The sequence below is a fragment of the Balaenoptera physalus genome (assembly GCF_965194825.1).
Source record: "Balaenoptera physalus genome assembly, chromosome: 3".
NCBI lineage: Eukaryota > Metazoa > Chordata > Mammalia > Artiodactyla > Balaenopteridae > Balaenoptera > Balaenoptera physalus.
The window spans coordinates 85,456,234-85,479,322 of NC_138890.1; the positions used below are offsets into that span (position 1 = coordinate 85,456,234).

The 23,089-nt window shown below is 38.9% G+C and overlaps 1 protein-coding gene across 7 annotated transcripts in view; it reads right to left on the reverse strand.

The window, feature by feature from the left end:
• Positions 1-23,089, reverse strand: part of EPB41L4A (erythrocyte membrane protein band 4.1 like 4A) — a 263,468-nt gene that overhangs the window by 145,474 nt on the left and 94,905 nt on the right. For all 7 annotated transcript variants that reach the window (XM_082455778.1, XM_082455775.1, XM_082455773.1 and 4 more), the window contains exon 2: positions 5,310-5,414. In XM_082455778.1, coding sequence (XP_082311904.1) covers positions 5,310-5,414 — 105 coding nt within the window. The remainder of the gene's footprint in view (positions 1-5,309; positions 5,415-23,089) is intronic.

The following is a 23,089-nucleotide window of genomic DNA, read 5'->3' on the forward strand; positions in this document are numbered from 1 at the left end:
CAATCAGGAATGGGATTAGTGCTCTTGTAAGAACTCTTTTACCATGTGAAGTTACAAGAAGTCAGCTGTCCACAACCTGGAAAAGGACCCTCACCAGAACTCAACCACGCTGGCACCCTGCTTTCAGACTTTCAGCCTCTAGAACTGTGAGAAATCAGTGTTGCTTGTTTAAACCACCCAGTCTGTGGTAATTTGTTAAAGCAGCCCAAACTGACTAAGACACTGGGATTAAAAACCTAAGTGTAGGCAGAGCTGTGCTCCTTCTGGAAGAACCAGGGGAGAACCCTTGCCTTGCCCTTTCCAACTTCTAGAGGCTACCTGCCTTCCTGGCATCAAGGCCTCCTTCCAGCAAATACATGACTTTGACCTCTGCATCCACTGTCACATCTCCTCTGACTCTGCTGCCTCCTCCTTCATGTATAAGAACTCATGTAATTACACCTGGATAATCTCCCCATCACAAGATCCTTAACTTAGTCACATCTGCAAAGTCCCTGTTGCCATATAAGGTGACATATTCACAGATGCTGGGGATTAGGACACTGAGCAGAGGAAGCTGGTACCCATTCAAAGTAAAGACACTCCCAGCTGAGCTGCTGGCCACCCGCCACGAGGAGAACAGGAAGGTGCTCCCAATGAACGGCCCCCCCAACTGGGGATAGGCAGGCCTAGAACACACTGGACGCAGCCCACTCTCCCAGCAGTTCTGCTGTTCTAGATTAAGGGTCAGTACTTTAAGAGAATTTTAAATATTTACACCTAGCAAGTGGCAGGGTCATTCGACAAAGCTGGTGTGTTCTTGTAACCCCTATGACAGACGGCCTCACAGACACCTTCCATCACGGCTGGAAATTTTCTGTAAGTTGAACCACGGCCCAGATATAAAAGAGACACACCCCGCACAGACCAGTCTGGATTAAGAACGAACCTGATGACACAGGCCAGAGCAGAAGAGAACGGAGGTTCTAGGCCCAGGCTAAGTGCTCTCACTATTGCTGTCTTTAAGGAAAGAAACTGCAAGTACATGAAGCCCACGGTGCATCTGTTTTTTTTAAAGATTTTTTTGATGTGGACCATTTTTTTAAAGTCTTTATTGAATTTGTTACAATATTACTTCTGTTTTATGTTTTGGTTTTTCAGCCGCGAGGCATGTGGGATCCCCAACCAGGGATCGAACCCACACCCCCTGCATTGGAAGGCAAAGTCTTAACCACTGGACCGCCAGGGAAGTCTCCCCCGTGGTTCATCTTTAAGAGGGTGCTTTCTAAAAAAAGAAACCCTGAGGTAATGCAGGCGGCACTGTGTTAATTCAGTCTCAGTAACCGTGTCTTCACAAAGAACTGTTTTATTTTCCAGAGATTCTTTTACAGACCCATCCTGAGAAGTGAAGTTAAGAAATTATGATGCCCAGAGTGTTCCAAATCAAGTCAGCTGTACCCTTAGAGAGACGTTAGCTTTAACAAGATTTATTTCTGTCCAGCTGTTACTCTTTACACATACATAACACCTAAATCAATGCGTTTGCTACATGAATTTCCCAGGACTTGGTTCCATGGAATGTACATAAAATCTGTATTTTTTTCATTTAATATTCTAGGCAGTAAATTCACTTTCCTCAGAATTCCTCAGACTACATGAAAAACATAGAAAGCTCCAGAACATGGCCTGCATATATTAGGTATTCATTAAATAACAGCTGAACGACCACATGAATGTGGCAACACACAAAGGCCTAAATGAGCTCTCTTGCCACAGGTTAATCTGAGAAGTTTGCTTATTGGAAATTACCATGTAACTCTTCTCAACAAACATTAATATATAAATTGCATAGAGTTCTTTTTTTTTATTTATTTATTTTATTTATTTATTTTTGTCTCTGTTGGGTCTTCATTGCTGTGCGTGGGCTTTCTCTAGTTGCGGTGAGCGGGGGCCACTCTTTGTTGCGGTGAGCGGGCTTCTCACTGCAGTGGCTTCTCTTGTTGTGCAACATGGGCTCTAGGCGCACGGGCTTCAGTAGTTGCGGCTCGCGGGCTCTACAGTGCAGGCTCAGTAGTTGTGGCGCATGGGCTTAGTTACTCCGTGGCATGTGGGATATTCCCGGACCAGGGCTCGAACCCATGTCCCCGGCATTGGCAGGTGGATTCTCAACCACTGTGCCACCAGGGAAGCCCAAAAGAGAGTTCTTTAGTGCCCAAAGTATGCAAAACCTCTCTATCTTACACACATTCAAGTCAGGATATTATAGTGGTTGAAAAGTCTTGGAGACATGAAGACTGGGTTTGAATTCTGATCTTAATACTTGCTAGTTATGTGACTTTGGAGAAACTGTTTAATCTTTTTAGATTCCGTTTCTTCATCTGTGATGGTAATATAATAATATTTAACTTGTACAGTTGTCCTGAGCATGTAATGAACACAAGAAAATGTTCAACAGCTCCTGATACATTGATGACAACAATGGTGATGGCTGATACAGGCTGAGGCCTCTCGGTTACCCCCATTCTCCAGGACAGACAACAAGCTCCCTGCCATGTGGGGGTCCACGTGTCCCAGGGACAGATTCATCAGGCATGTTGCGCCCTAATTCTCTAGGGTAGCTGCCCATCTTCCCATGCAACACACACTAATTCTCTGAGGTGGGCATAAAGCCCTCCCTAACCCTTCCTTGCCAGCTCTGCAGCCACTGCCAGTCTAACTCACTTACATCTGCATGCTTATACTTCGACCACACCAGGCTGACTAGCAGTGCTGCAGGCTGCCCAGTTTATTCCCCCACCCCCAGCCAAAGTTCAGGCATGGCCCCAAGGCATGGTCCACTGCTGATGGAGGGAGGAGGAGGGAGAGCTTTTCACTGATGTAGCCATCTCTTTTTCCTTGTCATCTTTCTTCCATTTTATCCCCAGCTCCTCTTCCCACTATCTCTTTTTATTTGCTTCAAGAGTTGATCTAAGTGGTGCCCATCAGGGCCTCGAAGTCTTCTCTATGTAGATCTTAATTACACTAAAGATTGTTACACAGGCATTCCCCATTAAAATAAACTTTCGGGTGCAGAAAGAGTAAAGCAATAAACAAAATCCCATCTAATGGACAGTAATTCAGGCATATTCACAGAAATCATTCCTCTATTTTTAGGACAAGGACTTTTCCCCATGGCCTGTGCTATTCTAACATAGAGTTATTCTTATTTACCATAAGCAACTATGGGATATAGAGAGTGAACAGGGAAATATGAAGTTAGGTTTACCAACAATCTCCTCAGAAACTTACAGTTGGGGAGGTTGCCCTTCCAGAGTGAAAAGGCTGCCTGCACTTCTTCCTGAGGGAGATCCCAACTTCTACCTCAGAACCCAAGAGGAGCAAATCAGGAATGGAATCATGTGTTCCTACCCAGACACACTCTCCCAGCCCTGCAGAAATGACAGGCCTTGAAGAAATGGTTACCTAGAGTAAGAGTAAATTTTCATGAACTTATTCTCATAGCTTCCTACAGTTAAAAGGAAAATAAGAGAATACATTTGAACGCACAAAGACTAAGTCACATTTACAAATCACCTTTATTTTATCTGAGTTTACTAGAAAGAAATAAATTCAGGAGGCAAAAAAATAGTTTTTCATGTGATTTACACATCTGATGTTTTTACCACATAAAAAGCATGACTTAACAGTTTTCTCCTTCTAACTGTGTAATTTATTTTCTCCTAAAACCTGTATCACAGATGCGAACCCTTAGGAATAAAGGTAACAGAAAAGAAACTCTGTTCTGAATAAGCCCTAGAAAACTTTAAATAAACTACCAATACCAACTGCTAATTCTTTTGCAATGATATGAGCCATTGTTTAAAATTCTCTAGCTTTTCACATCTTTTTCTTTGGAATGTAAAAAAAAAAAAAAAAAGGACAGACAGATAAGGTCTATATAATTTTAGCAAGACAGTCGATCTTTCCAGGCAAGGTCTGACATACTAGATAAAATCAGGAAACTGAATTTCCCTCTGCTAGGAAAAATGGTATTTCAAAAATATGAATGTAATGCAAGATATCTTCTATAGCCTTCAATTTAATCTCTCAGTACAGATTTACAGTTCTGCTATATTGACTTATGGCCTGTACAAGACAGAATTCAGTGAACTTCTGAGTATGTCCGCCCCCTTTCTTTGCATTACCCATTAATGACCACTCGCCTTTAGAAAGCAATTCCTTCCTATGGAAAGCTAACCAACACACCCAATCTTTTATTCCTACTTTGTGAAATGCTCATGTGAAACAAAATAGGTTATGGAACAAGCTCAAGAAAAATCACAAGTTACCGCCATCAATAGCATTCCACTTGTCTGCCTCTTCTCATCATAGAACGTTCTTGGGAACAGGACAGAAAAGGCCCACTTAGACAATCATGCATCTCAGTGAACAGACCCCAGACCCAGATGACCCAGTGGAGGCTGGGACAACTGAGGAAGAAAGAGGAGGAAACCTATTTTAACAGTATAAAAAATAAAAGATATGTCAAATACGGTATTTTTAAGGTAAGCATATAAGCATTATAAGCATAAATAAGACTGTCTATCTGAGCTTAAGATCTGTCTTAGACTTTTAAACCAAAAGTCACATTAATGAATATACTTTTGTACCTCAAAATCATCACCTCCAAAGTCTTTCCTCTGTTCATCACCAAGAGACAGCATTTCAGTCTTGCCGAATAGAATCTATACTAACCAATGTGGTAGGTTTCTTAGTACCTCTCTACCATCCAACCAGTCAGGAATTCTTGAGTTAAATCCTCATGAACAAATGACATCCTACACCAAAAGCTTGGTTGCCGTTATTACTCTTATTCTGTTGAAGCTCATGAATGAAAACCCCTATTTATTTTATAATTGCTCGTCCAACTTATAAAACTTAGATCGGCACCTTTTTACACTGTATTTCTTTAAATACTCTTTAACCATTTACTTTCTTAAAAAGCAATAATGCCTATCACTTCAAGAGACTAGCCACTTGGCTCCTAACACACATGAAATGGCGAATTCAGTTCTCCTAACAGCACAAAGGGAAAGTACTCTCTATAATATGGCTGCGAAAAAACAGAAACTATGTAAGCCACCTACAAAGAAATCTGCACACACATAAGCTATGAATCCTACAACTCTACAACTTTTGGCAGAAGTGGAAAAAATGCAAAGAAATTAGCAATGGAAAACATGTTTAAGTTTTTCAGTCATTTTCAGTTACAAAAACCTAAAGATCAGGAAAAGCCAGAGATACGGTGAAATTTATACAAGAAAAATTTAGTATGAAGTCATTGTACTCACCGTCTGATGGTTTCTGTCACAGTAACGCAGCCCAAAATAATCTATCTCCACAAGGTTTATGTGACGGAATACGTGCTCAAGGACAATGGAACCTTTCGTTGACTTCTGCAAAAATAATTCACAGTTTTGTTTTGTTTTGTTTTAATAAGGTGCCTTGTCTTTCTCAGTGGGACACAGTCACAGTTCTCATCTTTTATTAGCTTTGTTCACATGGGAACAATTTTATTAGCCCATAGTTCCCTCTTTAAGTTTTGCCTCAATTACAAAGAAAGGGATTTCAGTATTAAATGAATTGCTTTGGAAAACAATTTTTTAATTGCTGTACATTTTAAATTAACATAAGGTTCTTTTCTTACAGGACCGTAAAATATCTTTAAGACAAAATTATTATTTTAATAAAGATAACAGTTTATATGAAGTGCATCTAATAAATTCATCAAAAAAACTTACTTTGGTTTAAAATCCCACAGTTCTTTCACTTTAAAAAGCAATTTTCGGGCTTCCCTGGTGGCGCAGTGGTTGAGAACCTGCCTGCCAATACAGGGGGACACGGGTTCGAGCCCTGGTCTGGGAAGATCCCACATGCCGCGGAGCAACGAAGCCCGTGCACCACAACTACTGAGCCTGCGTGTCTGGAGCCTGTGCTCCGCAGCAAGAGAGGCCGCGATAGTGAGAGGCCGGCGCACCGTGATGAAGAGTGGCCCCCGCTTGCCACAACTAGAGAAAGCCCTCGCACAGAAATGAAGACCTGACACAGCCAAAAATAAATAAATAAATAAATATTAAAAAAAAAAAAAAAAGGGATTTTTCACCTACATCATTACTCTCACAACTAATGCAGAAGATACATAAAATTAAAATAACAATAGCCAAAGCTTTTTTAAATTTTTTCTTATTTTTCTTAGTAAGGTTTTATGTTTTATTTTTTTAATTGAAATATAGTATGCATACAATATTATGTTAGTTTCAAGTGTACTACATAAGGATTTGACATTTGCATACATTATGAAATGATCACCACAGTAAGTTTAACAACCATCTTTTCCCATACGGTTACTATGATATTATTGACCATATTCCTTGTGCTGTATATTACATCCCAGTGATTATTTATTACGTAACTGGAGGTCTGTACCTCTTAATCCCTTCGCCAATTTGGCCCCCTCCCTTCTGGCAACCATCCATTTGTCCTTTGTATCTACAAGTCTGCCTTCATTTTGTCTTATCAGTTTGTTCTGTTTCTAGATTCCACAGGTATTTGTCTTTCCCTGTCTGACTCATTGCTCTTAGTATAATACCCTCTAGATCCATCCATTTTGTCACAAATAGCAAGGCTTCTTTTTTTTTTTTATGGCTGAGCAGTATTCTACTGTGTATATACACACTGCATCTTTATCCATTCATCTATCAATGAACACTTAGGTTGCTTCTACATCTTGGCTATTGTAAATAATGATGCGATGAACACTGGAGTGCATGTATCTTTTCAAATTAGTGTTTTTGATTTCTTCAGGTAAACCCAGAAGTGAAATTGCTGGATTATATGGCAGTTCTACATTTAATTTTCCGAGAAACCCCCATACTGTTGTCCACAGTGGTTGAATCAATTTACATTCCCACCAAAAGTGTACGAGGTTTCCCTTTTCTCCATGTTCTCACAAACATTTGTTATTTGTTGCCTTTTGATGATAGCAATTCTGACAAGTATGAGGTGGTTTCTCACTGTGGTTTTGATTTGCATTTTCCTGATGATTAGTGATATAGCACATCTTTTCATGTATCTGTTGGCCATCAGTTTGCCTTCTTTGGAAAAATGTCTATTCAGGTCCTCTTCCCATTTTTAAATCGGGATGTTTGTTTTTTTGCCATTAGGTTGTATGACTTTTTTGTGTACCTTGGATATTAACCCCTTATTGGATATATCGTTTGCAAATATCTTCTCCAATTCAGTAAGCTGTCTTTTCACTTTTTTGACAGTTTCTTTTCTGTGCAAAAGCTTTTTAGTTTGATGTCGTCCCATTTGTTTATTTTGCTTTTGTTTCCCCTGCCTGAGGAGACAGATCCAAAAAAATATATAGCTAAGACTGATGTCAAAGGGCCCACTGTTTATGTTTTCTTCTAAGAGTTTTATGGTTTCAGGTCTTAAATTTACGTCTTTAATCCATTTTGAGTTTATTTTTGTATATGATGTGAGAAAGTAGTCCAGTTTGATTCTTTTACATGTAGCTGTACAGTTTTACAAACACTATTTATTGAAGAAGCTGTCTTTTCCCCATTGTATATTTTCCTGCTTCCTTTGTCATAGATTAATTGTCCATATAAGTGTGGGTTCACTTCTAGGCTTTCTGTTCTGTTCCATTGACCTATATGTTTGTTTTTGTGCCAGTACCATATTGTTTTGATTACTGTAGCTCTGTAGTATAGCTTGAAACCATGGAATGTGATACCTCCAGCTTTGTTCTTCCTTCTCAAGACTGCTTTGGTTATTTGGGGTCTTTTGTGTTTTGATACACATTATAGAATTATTTGTTCTAGTTCTATGAAAAATTCCACTAGTATTTTGATAGAGATTGTGATAAATCTATAGATTGCCTCGGGGAGTATGGTCATTCTAACCATATTAATTCTTTCAGTACATAAGTACAGTATATATTTTCTTTTTTTTTTAATAAATTTATTTTATTTATTTATTTTTGGCTGCATTGGGTCTTCATTGCTGTATGCAGGCTTTCTCTAGTTGCAGCGAGTGGGGGCTATTCTTCATTGTGGTGTACGGGCTTCTCATTGCAGTGGCTTCTTTTGTTGCGGAGCAAGGGCTCTATGTGCGCAGGCTTCAGTAGTTGTGGCACGAGGGCTCAGTAGTTGTGGCTCATGGGCTCTAGAGCACAGGCTCAGTAGTGGTGGCACACGGGCTTAGCTGCTCCACAGCATGTGGGATCTTCCCAGACCAGGGATCAAACCCATGTCCCCTGCATTGGCAGGTGGATTCTTAACCACTGTGCCACCAGGGAAGTCCCACAGTATATATTTTCATCTATTTGTGTCATCTTCAATTTCTTTCATCAAAGTCGTATAGTTTTCCAAGTACAAGTCTTACTTCTGTGGTTAGGCCTATACCTATTTTACTCTTTTGATATAACTGTGAGACTGTTTTCTATTTTCTTAATTTCCCTTTCCAATAGTTCATTGTTAGTGTATAGAACTGCAACAGATTTCTGTATGTTAATTTTGTATCTTGCAACTTTACTGAATTCATTTATTAGTTCTAATAGATTTCTGATGACATCTTTAGGATTTTCTATATACAGTATAATGTCATCTGCAGATAGTGACAGTTTTACTTCTTCCTTTCCAAACTGGATTCCTTTTATTTCTTTGTCCTATCTAATTGCTGTGGCAAGGACTGCCAATACTATGTTGAATAAAGCAGCAAGAGTGGGCTTCCTTGTCTTGTTCCTGATCTCAGAGGAAATGTTTTTAGCTTTTCACAATTGAGTATGATGTTGGCTGTAGGTTTGTCATATATGGCCTTTATTTTGTTGAGATATGTTTCCTACATAACCACTTTGTGAAGAGTTTTCTTTTTAATCATAAACTGAGGTTGAATTTTGTCAAAAGCTTTTCCTGCATCTATCGAGATAATTATATGACTTTTATTCTTCAATCTGTTAATGTGGTATGTTACATCGATTGATGTGCTGATATTGAACCATTCTTGCATCCCTGAGATAAATCCCTCTTGATCATGGTATATGATCTTTTTAATGTATTGTTGAATTTGGTTTGCTAATATTTTATTGATGATTTTTGCATCTATATTCATCAGTGATATTGGCCTCTAATTCTTTTTGTGGGGTCCTTGTCTGGTTTTGTATCAGGATGATGCTACCCTTGTACAATGAGTTTGGAAGCATTCCTTCCTTTGAAATTTTTTGGAATACTTTGAGGACCCATGTTAACTCTTTTTTTTTTTTTTTTTTTTTATTTATTTGTTTGTTTGTTTTTTGGCTGCTTTGGGTTTTCGTTGCTGTGCGTGCGCTTTCTCTAGCTGTGGCGAGCGGGAGCTATTCTTCGTTGCTGTGCATGGACGTCTCTTTGTGGTGGATTCATTTGTTGCAGATTACAGGCTCTAGGCGTGCGGGCTTCAGTAGTTGTAGCATGAGGGCTTAGTAGTTGTGGCTCACGGTCTCTAGAGCACAGGCTCAGTAGTTGTGGCGCAGGGGCTTAGTTGCTCCACAGCATGTGGGATCTTCCCAGACCAGGGTTCGAACCCGTGTTCCCTGCACTGGCAGGCAGATTCTTAACCACTGTGCCACCAGGGAAGCCCTTAACTCTTATTTAAATGTTTGGTAGTATTCACCTGTGAAGCCATCTGGTACTGGACTTTTATTTACTGGGAGTTTTTTTTAAATTACTGATTCAATTTCATTACTGTTGATTGGTCTGTTCATATTTCAATTTCTCCCTGATTCAGTCTTGAAACACTGCATGTTTCTAGGAACTTATCCATTTCTTCTAAGTTGTCCATTCTATTGGTGTATAATTGTTCACAGTAATCTCTTAGGATCCTTTGTAGCTCTGTGGTGTAAGGTGTAAATTCTCTTTCATCTCTGATTTTATTTATTTGGGCCCTCTCTTTTTTTCTTGATAAGTCTGGCTAAAGGTTTGTCAATTTTGTTTATATTTTCAAAGAACCAGCACTTAGTTTCATTGATCTTTTCTACTGTTTTTTCAGTCTCTATTTCATTTATTTCTACTCTGGTCTTTATGATTTCTTTCCTTCTGTTAATTTTGGGCTTTGTTTGTTCTTTTTCTAGATCTTTTAGGTATAAGGATAGATTGTTTGACATTTTTCGTGTTTTCTGAGGTAGGCTTGTACTGCTATAAACTTCCTTCTTAGAACTGTTTATGCTGCATCCCATAGATTTTGGATTGTTATGCTTCCATTTTCATTTGTCTCCAGATTTTTTAATTTTCTCTTTGATTTTTTTGAGTGACTCATTGGTTGTTTAGCAGCATAGCGGTTAGTCTACAGGTCTTTGTGTTTTTTGCAGTTTTCTTCTTGTAGTTAATTTCTACTCTAACACCAGTGAGGCTGAAAAAGATGTTTGATATGATTTCAATCTTCTTAAATTTATGGAGACTTGTTTTGTATCCTAGCATGTGATCTATCCTGGAGAATGTTCCATGTTCATTTGAAAAGAATGTATTCTGCTGCTTTTGGATGGAATGTTCTAACTGTATCTATTAAGTCTCTCTCATCTAATGTGTTTTTTAAAGCCACTGTTTCCTTATTGATTTTTAGTCTGGATGATCTGTCCATTGATGTAAGTGGGGTGTTGTTTTGGTTTTTGTTTTGCCTGTGCCCAGTGGCATGTGAGAACTTAGCTCCCTAACCAGGGATCGAACTCATGCCCCCTACCATGAAAGAGTGGAGTCCTAACCACTGGAGCAACAGGGAATTCCCTGAAAGTGGGATGTGAAAGTCCCCTACTATTAATGTGTTACTGTCAATTTCCCCCTTTATGTTTGTTAATATTTGCTGCATGTATTTAGGTGTGCCTATGTTGGGTGCATATATATTTACAATTGTTGTATTTTCTTTCTTCTTGAATTGATCCCTTAGATCATTATATACTGTCCTTCTTTGTCTTGTTACAGTCTTTCTTTTAAAGTATATTTTGCCTGATACAAGTATTGCTACCCCCCAGCTGTCTTTTCATTTCCCTCTGCATGGAATACTTTATTCCATCCTCTTACTTTCAGTCTGTGTGTCTTAGATCTCAAGTAAGTCTCTTGTAGGCAGCATATACATGGGTCTTGTTTATCCATTCAGCCAAGCTGTCTTTTGACTAGAGCATTTAGATTTAAAGTAATTGATAGGTATGTACTTATTGCCATTTTGTTAAGTTTTCTGGTTGTTGTTGTAGTTCTTTTTTCTTCCTTTCTCCTATGATAGATTTTTGGTTTGCAGTTACCATAAGGTTCATATTTAACAACCTATATACACGTGATTATTTTAACGTGATGATTTCAAGTTTGAACACATTCTAACATTTTTCTCCCCCCCCCCCCACTGTTTACTGTGTTTGACATTATATTTTATATCTTTTTGTTCTGTGTATCTCTTACCTACTTCTTGTGGATATAGATAATTTTCTATATCTTCTAGCCTTTCTACTAGCTTTATAAGTGGTTGGTCAACTACCTTTACTTTATGTTTGCCTTTACCAATTAGATTTTTCCTTTCATAATTTTCCTATTTCTATTTGTGGTCTTTTTTCTTTTCTGCTTAGAGTAGCCCCTTTAACACTTCTTACAAAGCTGGTTTTGAGGTACTGAACTCTTTTAGCTTTTCCTTGTCTGTAAAACTTTTTCTCTCTCCTTCAAATCTGAATGATAGGGACTTCCCTGGTGGCACAGTGGTTAAGAATCTGCCAGCCAATGAAGGGGACACGGGTTTGAGCATTGGTCTGGGAAGATCCCACATGCCACAGAGCAACTAGGCCCATGCGCCACAACTACTGAGCCTGCACTCTAGACCCGACGTGCCACAACTACTGAAGCCAATGCGCCTAGACCCCATGCTCTGCAACAACAGAAGCCACAGCAATGAGAAGCCCGCGCACCGCAACAAAGAGTAGCCCCCACTCGCCGCAACTAGAGAAAGCCCGCACTCAGCAAGGAAGACCTAATGCAGACAAAAATAAATAATAAATAAATTTATTTTTTTAAAAAAATCTGGATTAGGAGATTGGTTCAAGATGGCAGAGTAGAAGGACATGCTCTCACTCCCTCTTTCGAGAACACCAAAATCACAACTAACGGCTGAACAATCATCGACAGGAAGACACTGGAACTCACCAAAAAAGATACCACACATGCAAAGACAAAGGAGAAGCTGCAATGAGATGGTAGGAGGGGCTCTATCACAATAAAATCAAATCCTATAACTGCTGGGTGGGTGACTCACAAACTGGAGAACACTTACCACAGAAGTCCACCCACTGCAGTGAAGGTTCTGAGCCACACGTCAGGCTTCCCAACCTGGGGGTCTGGCAACAGGAGGAAGAATTCCTAGAGAATCAGACTTTGAAGGCTAGTGGGATTTGATTGCAGGACTTTGGCAGGACTGGGGGAAACAGAGAGTCCACTCTTGGAGGGCACACACAAAGTAGTGTGTGCATCGGAACCCAGGGGAAGGAGCAGTGACCCAATAGGAGACTGAACCAGACCTACCTGCTAGTGTTGGAGGGTCTCCTGCAGAGGCGGGGGGTGGCTGTAGCTCACCGTGAAGACAAGGACACGGGCAGCAGAAGTTCTGGGAAGTACTCCTTGGCTTGAGCCCTCCCAGAGTCTGCCATTAGCCCCACCAAAGACCCTGGGTAGGCTCCAGTGTTGGGTCGCCTCAGGCCAAACAACCAGAAGGGAGGAAACCCAGCCCCACCCATCAGCAGTCAAGCGGATTAAAGTTTTAATGAGCTCTGACCACCAGAGCAACAGCGAGATCTAACCACCACCAGCCCCTCCCATCAGAAAACTTCCACAAGCCTCTAAGATAGCCTCATCCACCAGAGGGCAAACAGCAGAAGCAAGAAGAACTGCAATCCTGCAGCCTGTGGAACAAAAACCACATTCACAGAAAGATATACAAGATGAAAAGGCAGAGGGCTATGTACCAGATGAAGGAACAAGATAAAACCCCAGAAAAACAACTAAATGAAATGGAGATAAGCCATCTTCCAGACAAAGAATTCAGAATAATGATAGTGAAGATGATCCAGGACCTCGGAAAAAGAATGGAGGCAAAGATCGGGAAGATGCAAGAAATGTTTAACAAAGATCTAGAAGAACTAAAGAACAAACAAACACAGATGAACAATAAAATAACTGAAATGAAAACTACACTAGAAGGAATCAACAGCAGAATAACTGAGGCAGAAGAACAGATAAGTGACGTGGAAGACAGAATGGTGAAATTCACAGGGCTGTGGAACAGAATAAAGAAAAAAGAATGAAAAGAAATGAAGACGGTCTAAGAGGCCTCTGGGATAACAATAAACGCAACAAGGTTCTCATTATAGGGGTCCCAGAGGGAGAAGAGAGAGAGAAAGGACCAGAGAAAATATTTGAACAGATTATGGTCGAAAACTTCCCTAGCATGGGAAAGGAAATAGCCAACCAAGTTCAGGAAGCACAGAGAGTCCCATACAGGATAAACCTAAGGAGAAACATGCCGAGACACATAGTAATTAAATTGGCAAAAAATAAAGACAAAGAAAAATTATTGAAAGCAGCAAGGGAAAAACAACAAATAATATACAAGGGAACTCCCATAAGGCTAATGGCTGATTTCTCAGCAGAACCTCTACAAGCCAGAAGGGAGTGGCATGATATACTTAAAGTGATGAAAGGGAAGAACCTGCAACCAAGATTACTCTACCTGGCAAGGACCTCATTCAGATCCGATGGAGAAATCAAAAGCTTTACAGACAAGCAAAAGCTAAGAGAATTCAGCACCACCAAACCAGCTCTACAACAAATGCTAAAGGAACTTCTCTAAAAGGGAAACACAAGAGAAGAAAAGGACCTACAAAAACAAACCCAAAACAATTAAGAAAATGGTCATAGGAAAATACATATTGATAATTACCTTAAACGTGAATGGATTAAATGTTACAACTAAAACACATAGGCTCGCTAAATGGATACAAAAACAAGACCCATACATATGCTGCCTACAAGAGACACACTTCAGACCTAGGGACACATACAGACTGAAAGTGAGGGGACAGAAAAAGATATTCCATGCAAATGGAAATCAAAAGAAAGCTGGAGTAGCAATACTCATATCAGATAAAATAGACTTTAAAATAAAGACTGTGACAAGAGACAAGGAAGGACACTACATAATGATCAAGGGATCAATCCAAGAAGAAGATATAACAATTATAAATATATATGCACCCAACATAGGAGCACCTCAATACATAAGGTAATTGCTAACAGCTCTAAAAGAGGAAATCGTCAGTAACACAATAATAGTGGGGGACTTTAACACCTCACTTACACCAATGGACAGATCACCCAAACAGAAAATTAATAAGGAAACACAAGCTTTAGAGGAGACACCAGACCAGATAGATTTGATTGATATTTATAGGACATTCAATCCAAAAACAGCAGATTACACTTTCTTCTCAAGTGCACACGGAACATTCATCAAGTCTCAGAAAATTTAAGAAAACTGATCCAAAAACAGCAGATTACACTTCGATCCAAAAACAGCAGATTACACTTTCTTCTCAAGTGCACACGGAACATTCATCAAGTCTCAGAAAATTTAAGAAAACTGAAATCATACCAAGCATCTTTTCTGACCACAACGCTATGAGATTAGAAATGAATTACAGGGGAAAAGAACGTAAAAAACACAAACACACGGAGGCTAAACAATACGTTATTAAATAGCCAAGAGATCACTGAAGAAATCAAAGAAGAAATCAAAAAATACCTAAAGACAAATGACAATAAAAACATGACGATCAAAAACCTATGGGATGCAGCAAAAGCAGTTCTAAGAGGGAAGTTTATAGCTATACAAGCCTACCTCAAGAAACAAAAAAAATCTCAAATAAACAATCTAACCTTACACCTAAAGGAACTAGAGAAAGAAGAACAAACAAAACCCAAAGTTAGCAGAAGAATTCATAAAGATCAGAGCAGAAATAAATGAAATAGAAACAAAGAAAACAATAGCAAAGATCAATAAAACTAAAAGCTGGTTCTTTGAGAAGATAAACAAAATGGATAAACCATTAGCCAGACTCATCAAGAAAAAGAGGGAGAGAACTCAAATCAATAAAATTAGAAATGAAAAAGGAGAAGTTACGACAGACACCGCAGAAACACAAAGCATCCTAAGAGACAACTACAAGCAACTCTATGCCAATAAAATGGACAACCTGGAAGAAATGGACAAATTTTTAGAAAGGTATAACCTTCCAAGACTGAACCAGGAAGAAATAGAAAATATGAACAGACCAATCACAAGGAATGAAATTGAAACTGTGATTAAAAATCTTCTAACAAACAAGTCCAGGACCAGATGGCTTCACAGGTGAATTCTATCAAACATCTAGAGAAGAGCTAACACCCATCCTTCTCAAACTCTTCCAAAAGATTGCAGAGGAAGGAACACTCCCAAACTCATTCTATGAGGCCACCATCACCCTGATACCAAAACCAGACAAAGATATTACAAAAAAAGAAAATTACAGACCAATATCACTGATGAATATGGATGCAAAAACCCTCAACAAAATACTAGCAAACAGAATCCAACAACACATTAAAAGGATCATACACCATGATCAAGTGGGATTTATCCCAGGGATGCAAGGATTCTTCAATATACTCAAATCAATCAATGTGATACACCATGTTAACAAACTGAAGAATAAAAACCATATGATCATCTCAATAGATGCAGAAAAAGCTTTTGACAAAATTCAACACCCATTTCTGATAAAAACTCTCCAGAAAGTGGGCATAGAGGGAACCTACCTCAACATAATAAAGGCCGTATAACACAAACCCACAGCCAACATCGTTCTCAATGGTGAAAAACTGAAAGCATTTCCTCTAAGATCAGGAACAAGACAAGGATGTCCACTCTCACCACTATTATTCAACATAGTTTTGGAAGTCCTAGCCACAGCAATCAGAGAAGAAAAATAAAAGGAATACAAATTGGAAAAGAAAAATTAAAGCTGTCACTGTTTGCAGATGACATGATACTATACATAGAGAATCTTAAAGATGCTTCCAGAGAACTACTAGAGCTAATCAATGAATTTGGTAAAGCTGCAGGATACAAAATTAATGCACAGAAATCTCTTGCATTCCTATACACTAATGATGAAAAATCTGAAAGAGAAATGAAGGAAACACTCCCATTTACCATTGCAACAAAAAGAATAAAATACCTAGGAATAAACCTACCTAGGGAGACGAAAGAGCTGTATGCAGAAAACTATAAGACACTGATGAAAGAAATTAAAGATGATACCAACAGATGGAGAGATATACCATGTTCTTGGATTGGAAGAATCAATATTGTGAAAATGACTATACTACCCAAAGCAATCTACAGATTCAATGCAATCCTTATCAAGCTACCAATGGCATTTTTTACAGAACTAGAACAAAAAATCTTAAAATTTTTATGGAGACACAAAAGACCCCGAATAGCCAAAGCAGTCTTGAGGGAAAAAAACAGAGCTGGAGGAATCAGACTCCCTGACTTCAGACTATACTACAAAGCTACAGTAATCAAGACAATATGGTACTGGCACAAAAACAGAAATATAGATCAATGGAACAGGATAGAAAGCCCAGAGATAAACCCACACACCTATGGTCAACTAATCTATGACAAAGGAGGCAAGGATATACAATGGAGAAAAGACAGTCTTTTCAATAAGTGGTGCTGGGAAAACTGGACGGCTATATGTAAAAGAATGAAATTAGAACACTCCCTAACACCATACATAAAAATAAACTCAAAATGGATTAGAGACCTAAATATAAGACCAGGCACTATAAAACTCTTAGAGGAAAACATAGGAAGAACACTCTTTGACATAAATCACAGAAAGATCTTTTTTGATCCACCTCCTAGAGTAATGGAAATAAAAACAAAAATAAACAAATGGGACCTAATGAAACTTCAAAGCTTTTGCACAGCAAAAGAAACCATAAACAAGATGAAAAGACAACCCTCCCAATGGGAGAAAATATTTGCAAATGAATCATCGGACAAAGGATTAATCTCCAAAATATATAAACAGCTCATGCAGCTCAATATTAAAAAAGCAAACAACCCAATCCAAAAATGGGCAGAAGACCTAAATAGACATTTCTCCAAAGAAGACATACAGATGGCCAAGAAGCACATGAAAAGATGCTCAACATCACTAATTATTAGAGGAATGCAAATCAAAACTACAATGAGGTATCACCTCACACCAGTCAGAATGGGCATCATCAGAAAATCTACAAACAACAAATGCTGGAGAGGGTGTGGAGAAAAGGGAACCCTCTTGCACTGTTGGTGGGATTGTAAATGGATACAGCCACTATGGAGAACAGTATGGAGGTTCCTTAAAAAACTAAAAATAGAATTACCATATGATCCAGCAATCCCACTACTGGGCATATACCCAGAGAAAACCATAATTCAAAAAGACACATGCACCCCAATGTTCATTTCAGCCCTATTTACAATAGCCAGGTCATGGAAGCAACCTAAATGCCCATCAACAGATGAATGGATAAAGAAGTTGTGGTACATATATACAATGGAATATTACTCAGCCATAAAAAGGAATGAAATTGAGTCATTTGTTGAGACGTGGATGGATCTAGAGACTGTCATACAGAGTGAAGTAAGTCAGAAAGAGAAAAACAAATATTGTATATTAATGCATGTATGTGGAACCTAAAAAAATGGTACAGATGAGCCGGTTTGCAGGGCAGAAGTTGAGACACAGATGTAGAGAATGGACATATGGACACCAAGGGGGGAAAACTGCGGTGGGGTGGGGATGGTGGTGTGCTGAATTGGGCGATTGGGATTGACATGTGTACACTGATGTGTATCAAATGGATGACTAATAAGAAAATAAATAAATAAACATTAAAAAAAAAAGGTATTAGCTGCATTAAAACAACAAATACTCTAAAGTTTCTTAACTGAAATGAATCTGAGCTTGGAAGAAAGAGGGATGTGTTGATTAAAACACTGTACAGGGATTAATTAGTTAATAGTTTCTAAGAATAGTTAAAATAATGAAATTGTATGTATCAAGTAAAGAATAAGCATATTATAATGCTTTCCTATTTAAAAAAAAAAAAAAGATCTGAATGATAGCCTTGCTGGGTAGAATAATCTCAGTTGTAGGTTTCTTCCTTTCATCACTTTGAATGTATCATGCCACTCCCTCCTGGTCTGCAGAGTTTCTGCTGAAAAGTCAGCTCACAGTCTTACAGGAGGTCCCTTGAATATGACTAGTTGCTTTTCTCTTGCTGCTTTTAACATTCTCTCTTCATCTTTAATTTCTGCCATTTTAATTAAAATATTTTTTCGTGTGGACCTCTTTGGATTCTTCCTGTTTGGACTCTGTGCCTCATGGACCTGGATGTCTGTTTCTTTTCTCAGGTTAGGGAAGTTTTCAGGTATTATTTCTTCAAGTAAATTTTCTGCCCCTTTCTCTTTCTTCTCTTTCTGGGACCCCTATAATGCAAAACGCTAGTACAACTGATGTTGTCTCAGAGGTGTCTTAAACTATCCTCATTTTTCTTTCTTTATTTCTTTTTTTTTTTTTTTCTATTCAGTTTGGGTGATTTCCACTACTTTGTCTTCTAGGTTGCTGATCCGGTCCTCTGTATCATCTAATCTACTGTTGATTCCTTCTAATGTATTTTTCATGTTACTTTATTCTTCAGAGCTCTGCTTGGGTCTTTATATTTTCTAACTCTTGGTTAAACTTCTCACCGTGTTCATCCATTTTTCCCTCAAGTTCATTGAGCGTCTTTGTGATCAGTACCTTGAACTCTATCAGGTAGATTGTTTAACTCCACTTCATTTAGTTCTTTTTCTGAGGTTTTGCTTTGTTCCTTCATTTGGAATATATTCACCTGTCTCCTCATTTTGCCTAATTCTCTGTGTTTATTCCTATTTATTAGGTAGGTCGATTATGTTTCCCAGTCTTGAATAAGTAGCTTTATATAGGAGACATCCTGTGGGTCCCAGCAGCATAGTCCCCTCTAGTCACCAGAGCAATTTGCTCTAGGGTTCTCCTGTACATTGCCCTTCTCTGGTGGTGGGTCCAACTACTGTGGGTGCAGTAATAGGCAAGACTGGCCTCCAGCTCAGTTGGCTGCCAGGTCCTGCCTTGTGCTGTGGTTGCCAGCCCAACGTTGGGCAGAGTTGGGTCCCAGCATAGGTGGCTTTGTGGCCCTGAGGGTTCTGGAACTGGTGCTGGCCTGCTGGTGGGCAAGTAAACACCTGGCACTAACAGGCTAGAGGGAAAACTCCAAAATGCCCCTTGCCAGCACCTGTGTCTTCACGGTAGAACAAAAATGGCTGCTGCAGCATCTGTGTCACCAAAGGGAGTCCCAGTTGCTTCCTGCCTCTCCAGGAGACTCTCTGAGATCAGCAAGTGGGTCTCACCCAGGCTTTTTTCAAATTACTGGCTCTGTGCTGGGACTCAAAGCATATGAGGTTTTGCATTCACCCTTTAAGAGTAGAGTCTCTGTCTCCTACAGCCCTCCAGCTCTCCCATACGTAAGCCCCACTGGCCTTCAAAGCCAGACATTCTGGGGGCTTGTCTTCCCAATGCAAACCCCTTGGGCTGGGGAACCCAATGTGGGACCTGGACCCCTTGCTCTTTAGGGAAAACTTCTGCAATGGTGGTTATCCTCCCATTTGTGGGTCACCTCCCCAGGGGTGTAGGACTTGACTGTAATGAATCTCTCCTACCCATCTCATTGTGGTTCCTTCTTTTTATCTTTGCTTGTGGAAAATCTTTTTTGCAACTCTTCAGGTTGTTCCCAGAGGTAGTTGCTCTGTAAATGGCTGTAATTTGATGTGCCCATGGGAAGAGGTGAGCTCAGCGTCTTCCTACTCTACCATCTTGGCCACTATCACCAAAGCTTTTATTTTCAATCCTTAACTAATGAAACTAAAGATAAAAACCACCAAAGTTAACGTTCTGAAAAGCCCTTGTGAAGATATTTGACTTTATCTCTTTCACATAAGCACAGACATAAGGAAAATATTTCCCTTATCTGCTTGGTAAATGCTAATACCTGTCTAAAAAATCTAATCTCTCTTCTCCCCCTCTCACTACATCGTCTTTAAATGAAGATTATCATCTAATATATTAAATATTATTCACACATAAGATAAACATTTAATCAGCAAACATTACTCCATATACACATTAATCTTGAAAAGAATCCATTTTGATGGTGTATGTACAGATACAGATTTTCCTTTCTTTTTTCCCATCAATGACAGGTACAACAGGGTAGTAAAAGAAATCCCCAAGATGTCACACATTATGTTAATGAAGCAGGGCTTTGTTCAGCTGCACTTTCCTCAAAGAATTACCATTACACACATACTCACGTATGATAAGAACACTGCACTGTTTTTAGAAAATGTATTGTAATATAAGGGAAATGTTTTTGATTAAGTATATAATGAAATGGGTGATAAGAGGTGATAAAAGCACACACTGTGAGAAGACAGTTCTTGTTAAAAATCCCACAGATATTTCGTTTTACTCTAAATTACCTTGGTTAAACTTAATTGGTCCTTTATTCAAAATCCATTAGATAATATATAAACAAAAAGCCCTTCCATGATAAATCTTCAGGTTCTTAGACATTTTCTGCTATAATAACAATGCCACATCCAGAAAATGTCTCTTTGTGCTCATGTACCTATGTCTTTAACTAAGGTAAAAATCTGTTGGTGAAATTTTTATTCGAAGGATAGGCCTACTTAAAATTACAATGGGTACTGTCAAAAAGATCATTACAATTCATTCAATGAGAGTACATGTCTCAATACCCTTGCCAGCATTTGGATTGAGCAAAATTTTACCAATCTGACTGAGCAAAAAAGAGGGGAGGGGGTAATTATTTTAATTTGCATTTTCCTAACACTGATAGAAGTAAGTGCTCTATCATGTGCTGACTAACCAATTCCTAGCATTTTGGTTAGTTATTCTCTAACCCAAAGTTTATAAGCAAATTCTCTTTAATACTTCTAATACTTGTACAATTTCACTTAGTATGTTTAGTTCTTCACTCCATCTGGAAACTATTTCTGTGCTTGGGATAAGGGCCTAATTTTGTTTCCAAATGGATAGACAACTACACCACCATTTACCTAAAAGGCCATCATTTCCCTTTTGATTGAAGCAACTTTATCATCTACTAAATGAATCCTCATTCTATTCCATGGATTATTCCTGGACTAATCCTCCAAGATTTTATTAACTTTAGTTTAATATAGTTTGTTGATATCTATCATTCTCTTTCCAATTTGTCTCTGCCAATTCTTAGACATTTTTCTCTGCTACAGGAAGTTTAGAACCAGCTTGCCAATTTAATAAACAATTCTGTTAAGAATTTGACTGGAATTAAATTGAATTGACAGACTGGACAACTTGGGAGGTAATGATATGATATTTACAAAGTGAAACCTATATGGTTTTCTTTTATATTCATCAAGGAAATTTTATACTTTTTTCATGTAGGTCTTACAAAATTCTACTTAGGCTTTGTGGTAGGCAAAAGTTACAAAATGCCCCCTCCCCCCAAAAGAAATGTCCTGCTCTAATCCCTGGAACCAGTGAGTATGTTAAAATATCAGCCCTCTTATTGTGTTATGTGTCACAATTTTGACATTAAAATAGGAAGACTATTGGAGTGCGTCAGACCTAATCGCTTGGGTCCTTGTAAGCAAAGCACTTTCTACAGCAAAAGAGGAAGGCAGAAGGGAAGTCAGAGATATTTAAAGCATGAGAACAACTCCATAGGTTCTTGCCACTTGAAAGATGGAGGGGGCCATGTTAAGCAGCCTTAAGGAGCTGAGAGTAATCCCCAGCTGATAGCCAGTAAGGAAATGGGAATCTCAGGCTTGCAACCACTAGAACTGGATTTTGCTAACAACCTGGAAGACTTTGAGAGTATATTCTTCCCCAGGGCCTTCAGATAAGAGACCAGCTGACCAGCACCTTGATTTCAGCCTTGTGAGTCTGAGAAAAGAACCCACTCATGCAGTTCTGGACTTCAGACCTTCAGAATGGTGAGATAACCAACAGGAGTACGTTTAAACCACTAATTAGTGGTAATTCGTTATGCAGCAATAGAAAACTAATACAGGCTTATTCTTAGCTTTTTTATAGTTTTACTGTTACATTATACTTTCTGACTGGCTATTGTTAATCTATTGGAAGGCAACTGATTTTCTCCCCTGCAGGCTCTACAGATACCACCTGACAGTTGCTTGGGTCTTCTCCTCATCCTAATATCCACAGCCACTAAACCTGAAGCAATCCTTAATCCATCACTACGCCCTCCCATGGTTCTCCTGCCCATGTTCTGGGCTACGGTTTTCACCTTCAATTGTTTTACAATTGCCTTTTCATCTCAGGAATTTTTCTCAAACAATTTTTGGCCAACTGAGACCAGCCTATTTTTCAGGTGGTTCTGGAAAGTGCACCTGTATCTTTCCTATTCAAAATAGTTCTGGAAGGCTGGCATACCAGCCAGTGTTCCACCTTGATCTCATTTCCCCTCTGGGTCCGTTCTCCTATCCAGGCACAGACAGGAACAGGTAGAGCCACAGAACTCCACCTAATCCTTCTATCCCAAGCAGGTAAAAAAGTGCTTCACGAAAAAAAGTGGAATGAATTATGCTTGAAATTACAGCACTGAAACAGGGAAGATTTTTTAAAATATACATCTAAATCAAGGCTGTCTTTATACAAAAACATTTTATACCTCTATTTCCACAAGAAATGTTAGCCTTTTCACACATATCATCTACTCAAAAAGCATAAAAAAAGAAAAAATGCCCTGCTTATGAAGAAAATACACAAAGGCAAGCTTGGAAAACCAGCTTAGAAGTTTGGAAAGCCTATGGAGATTGCAAAAATGGCATGCAAGAATCACAGTCTCCAAAACTATCATTGGAAAAA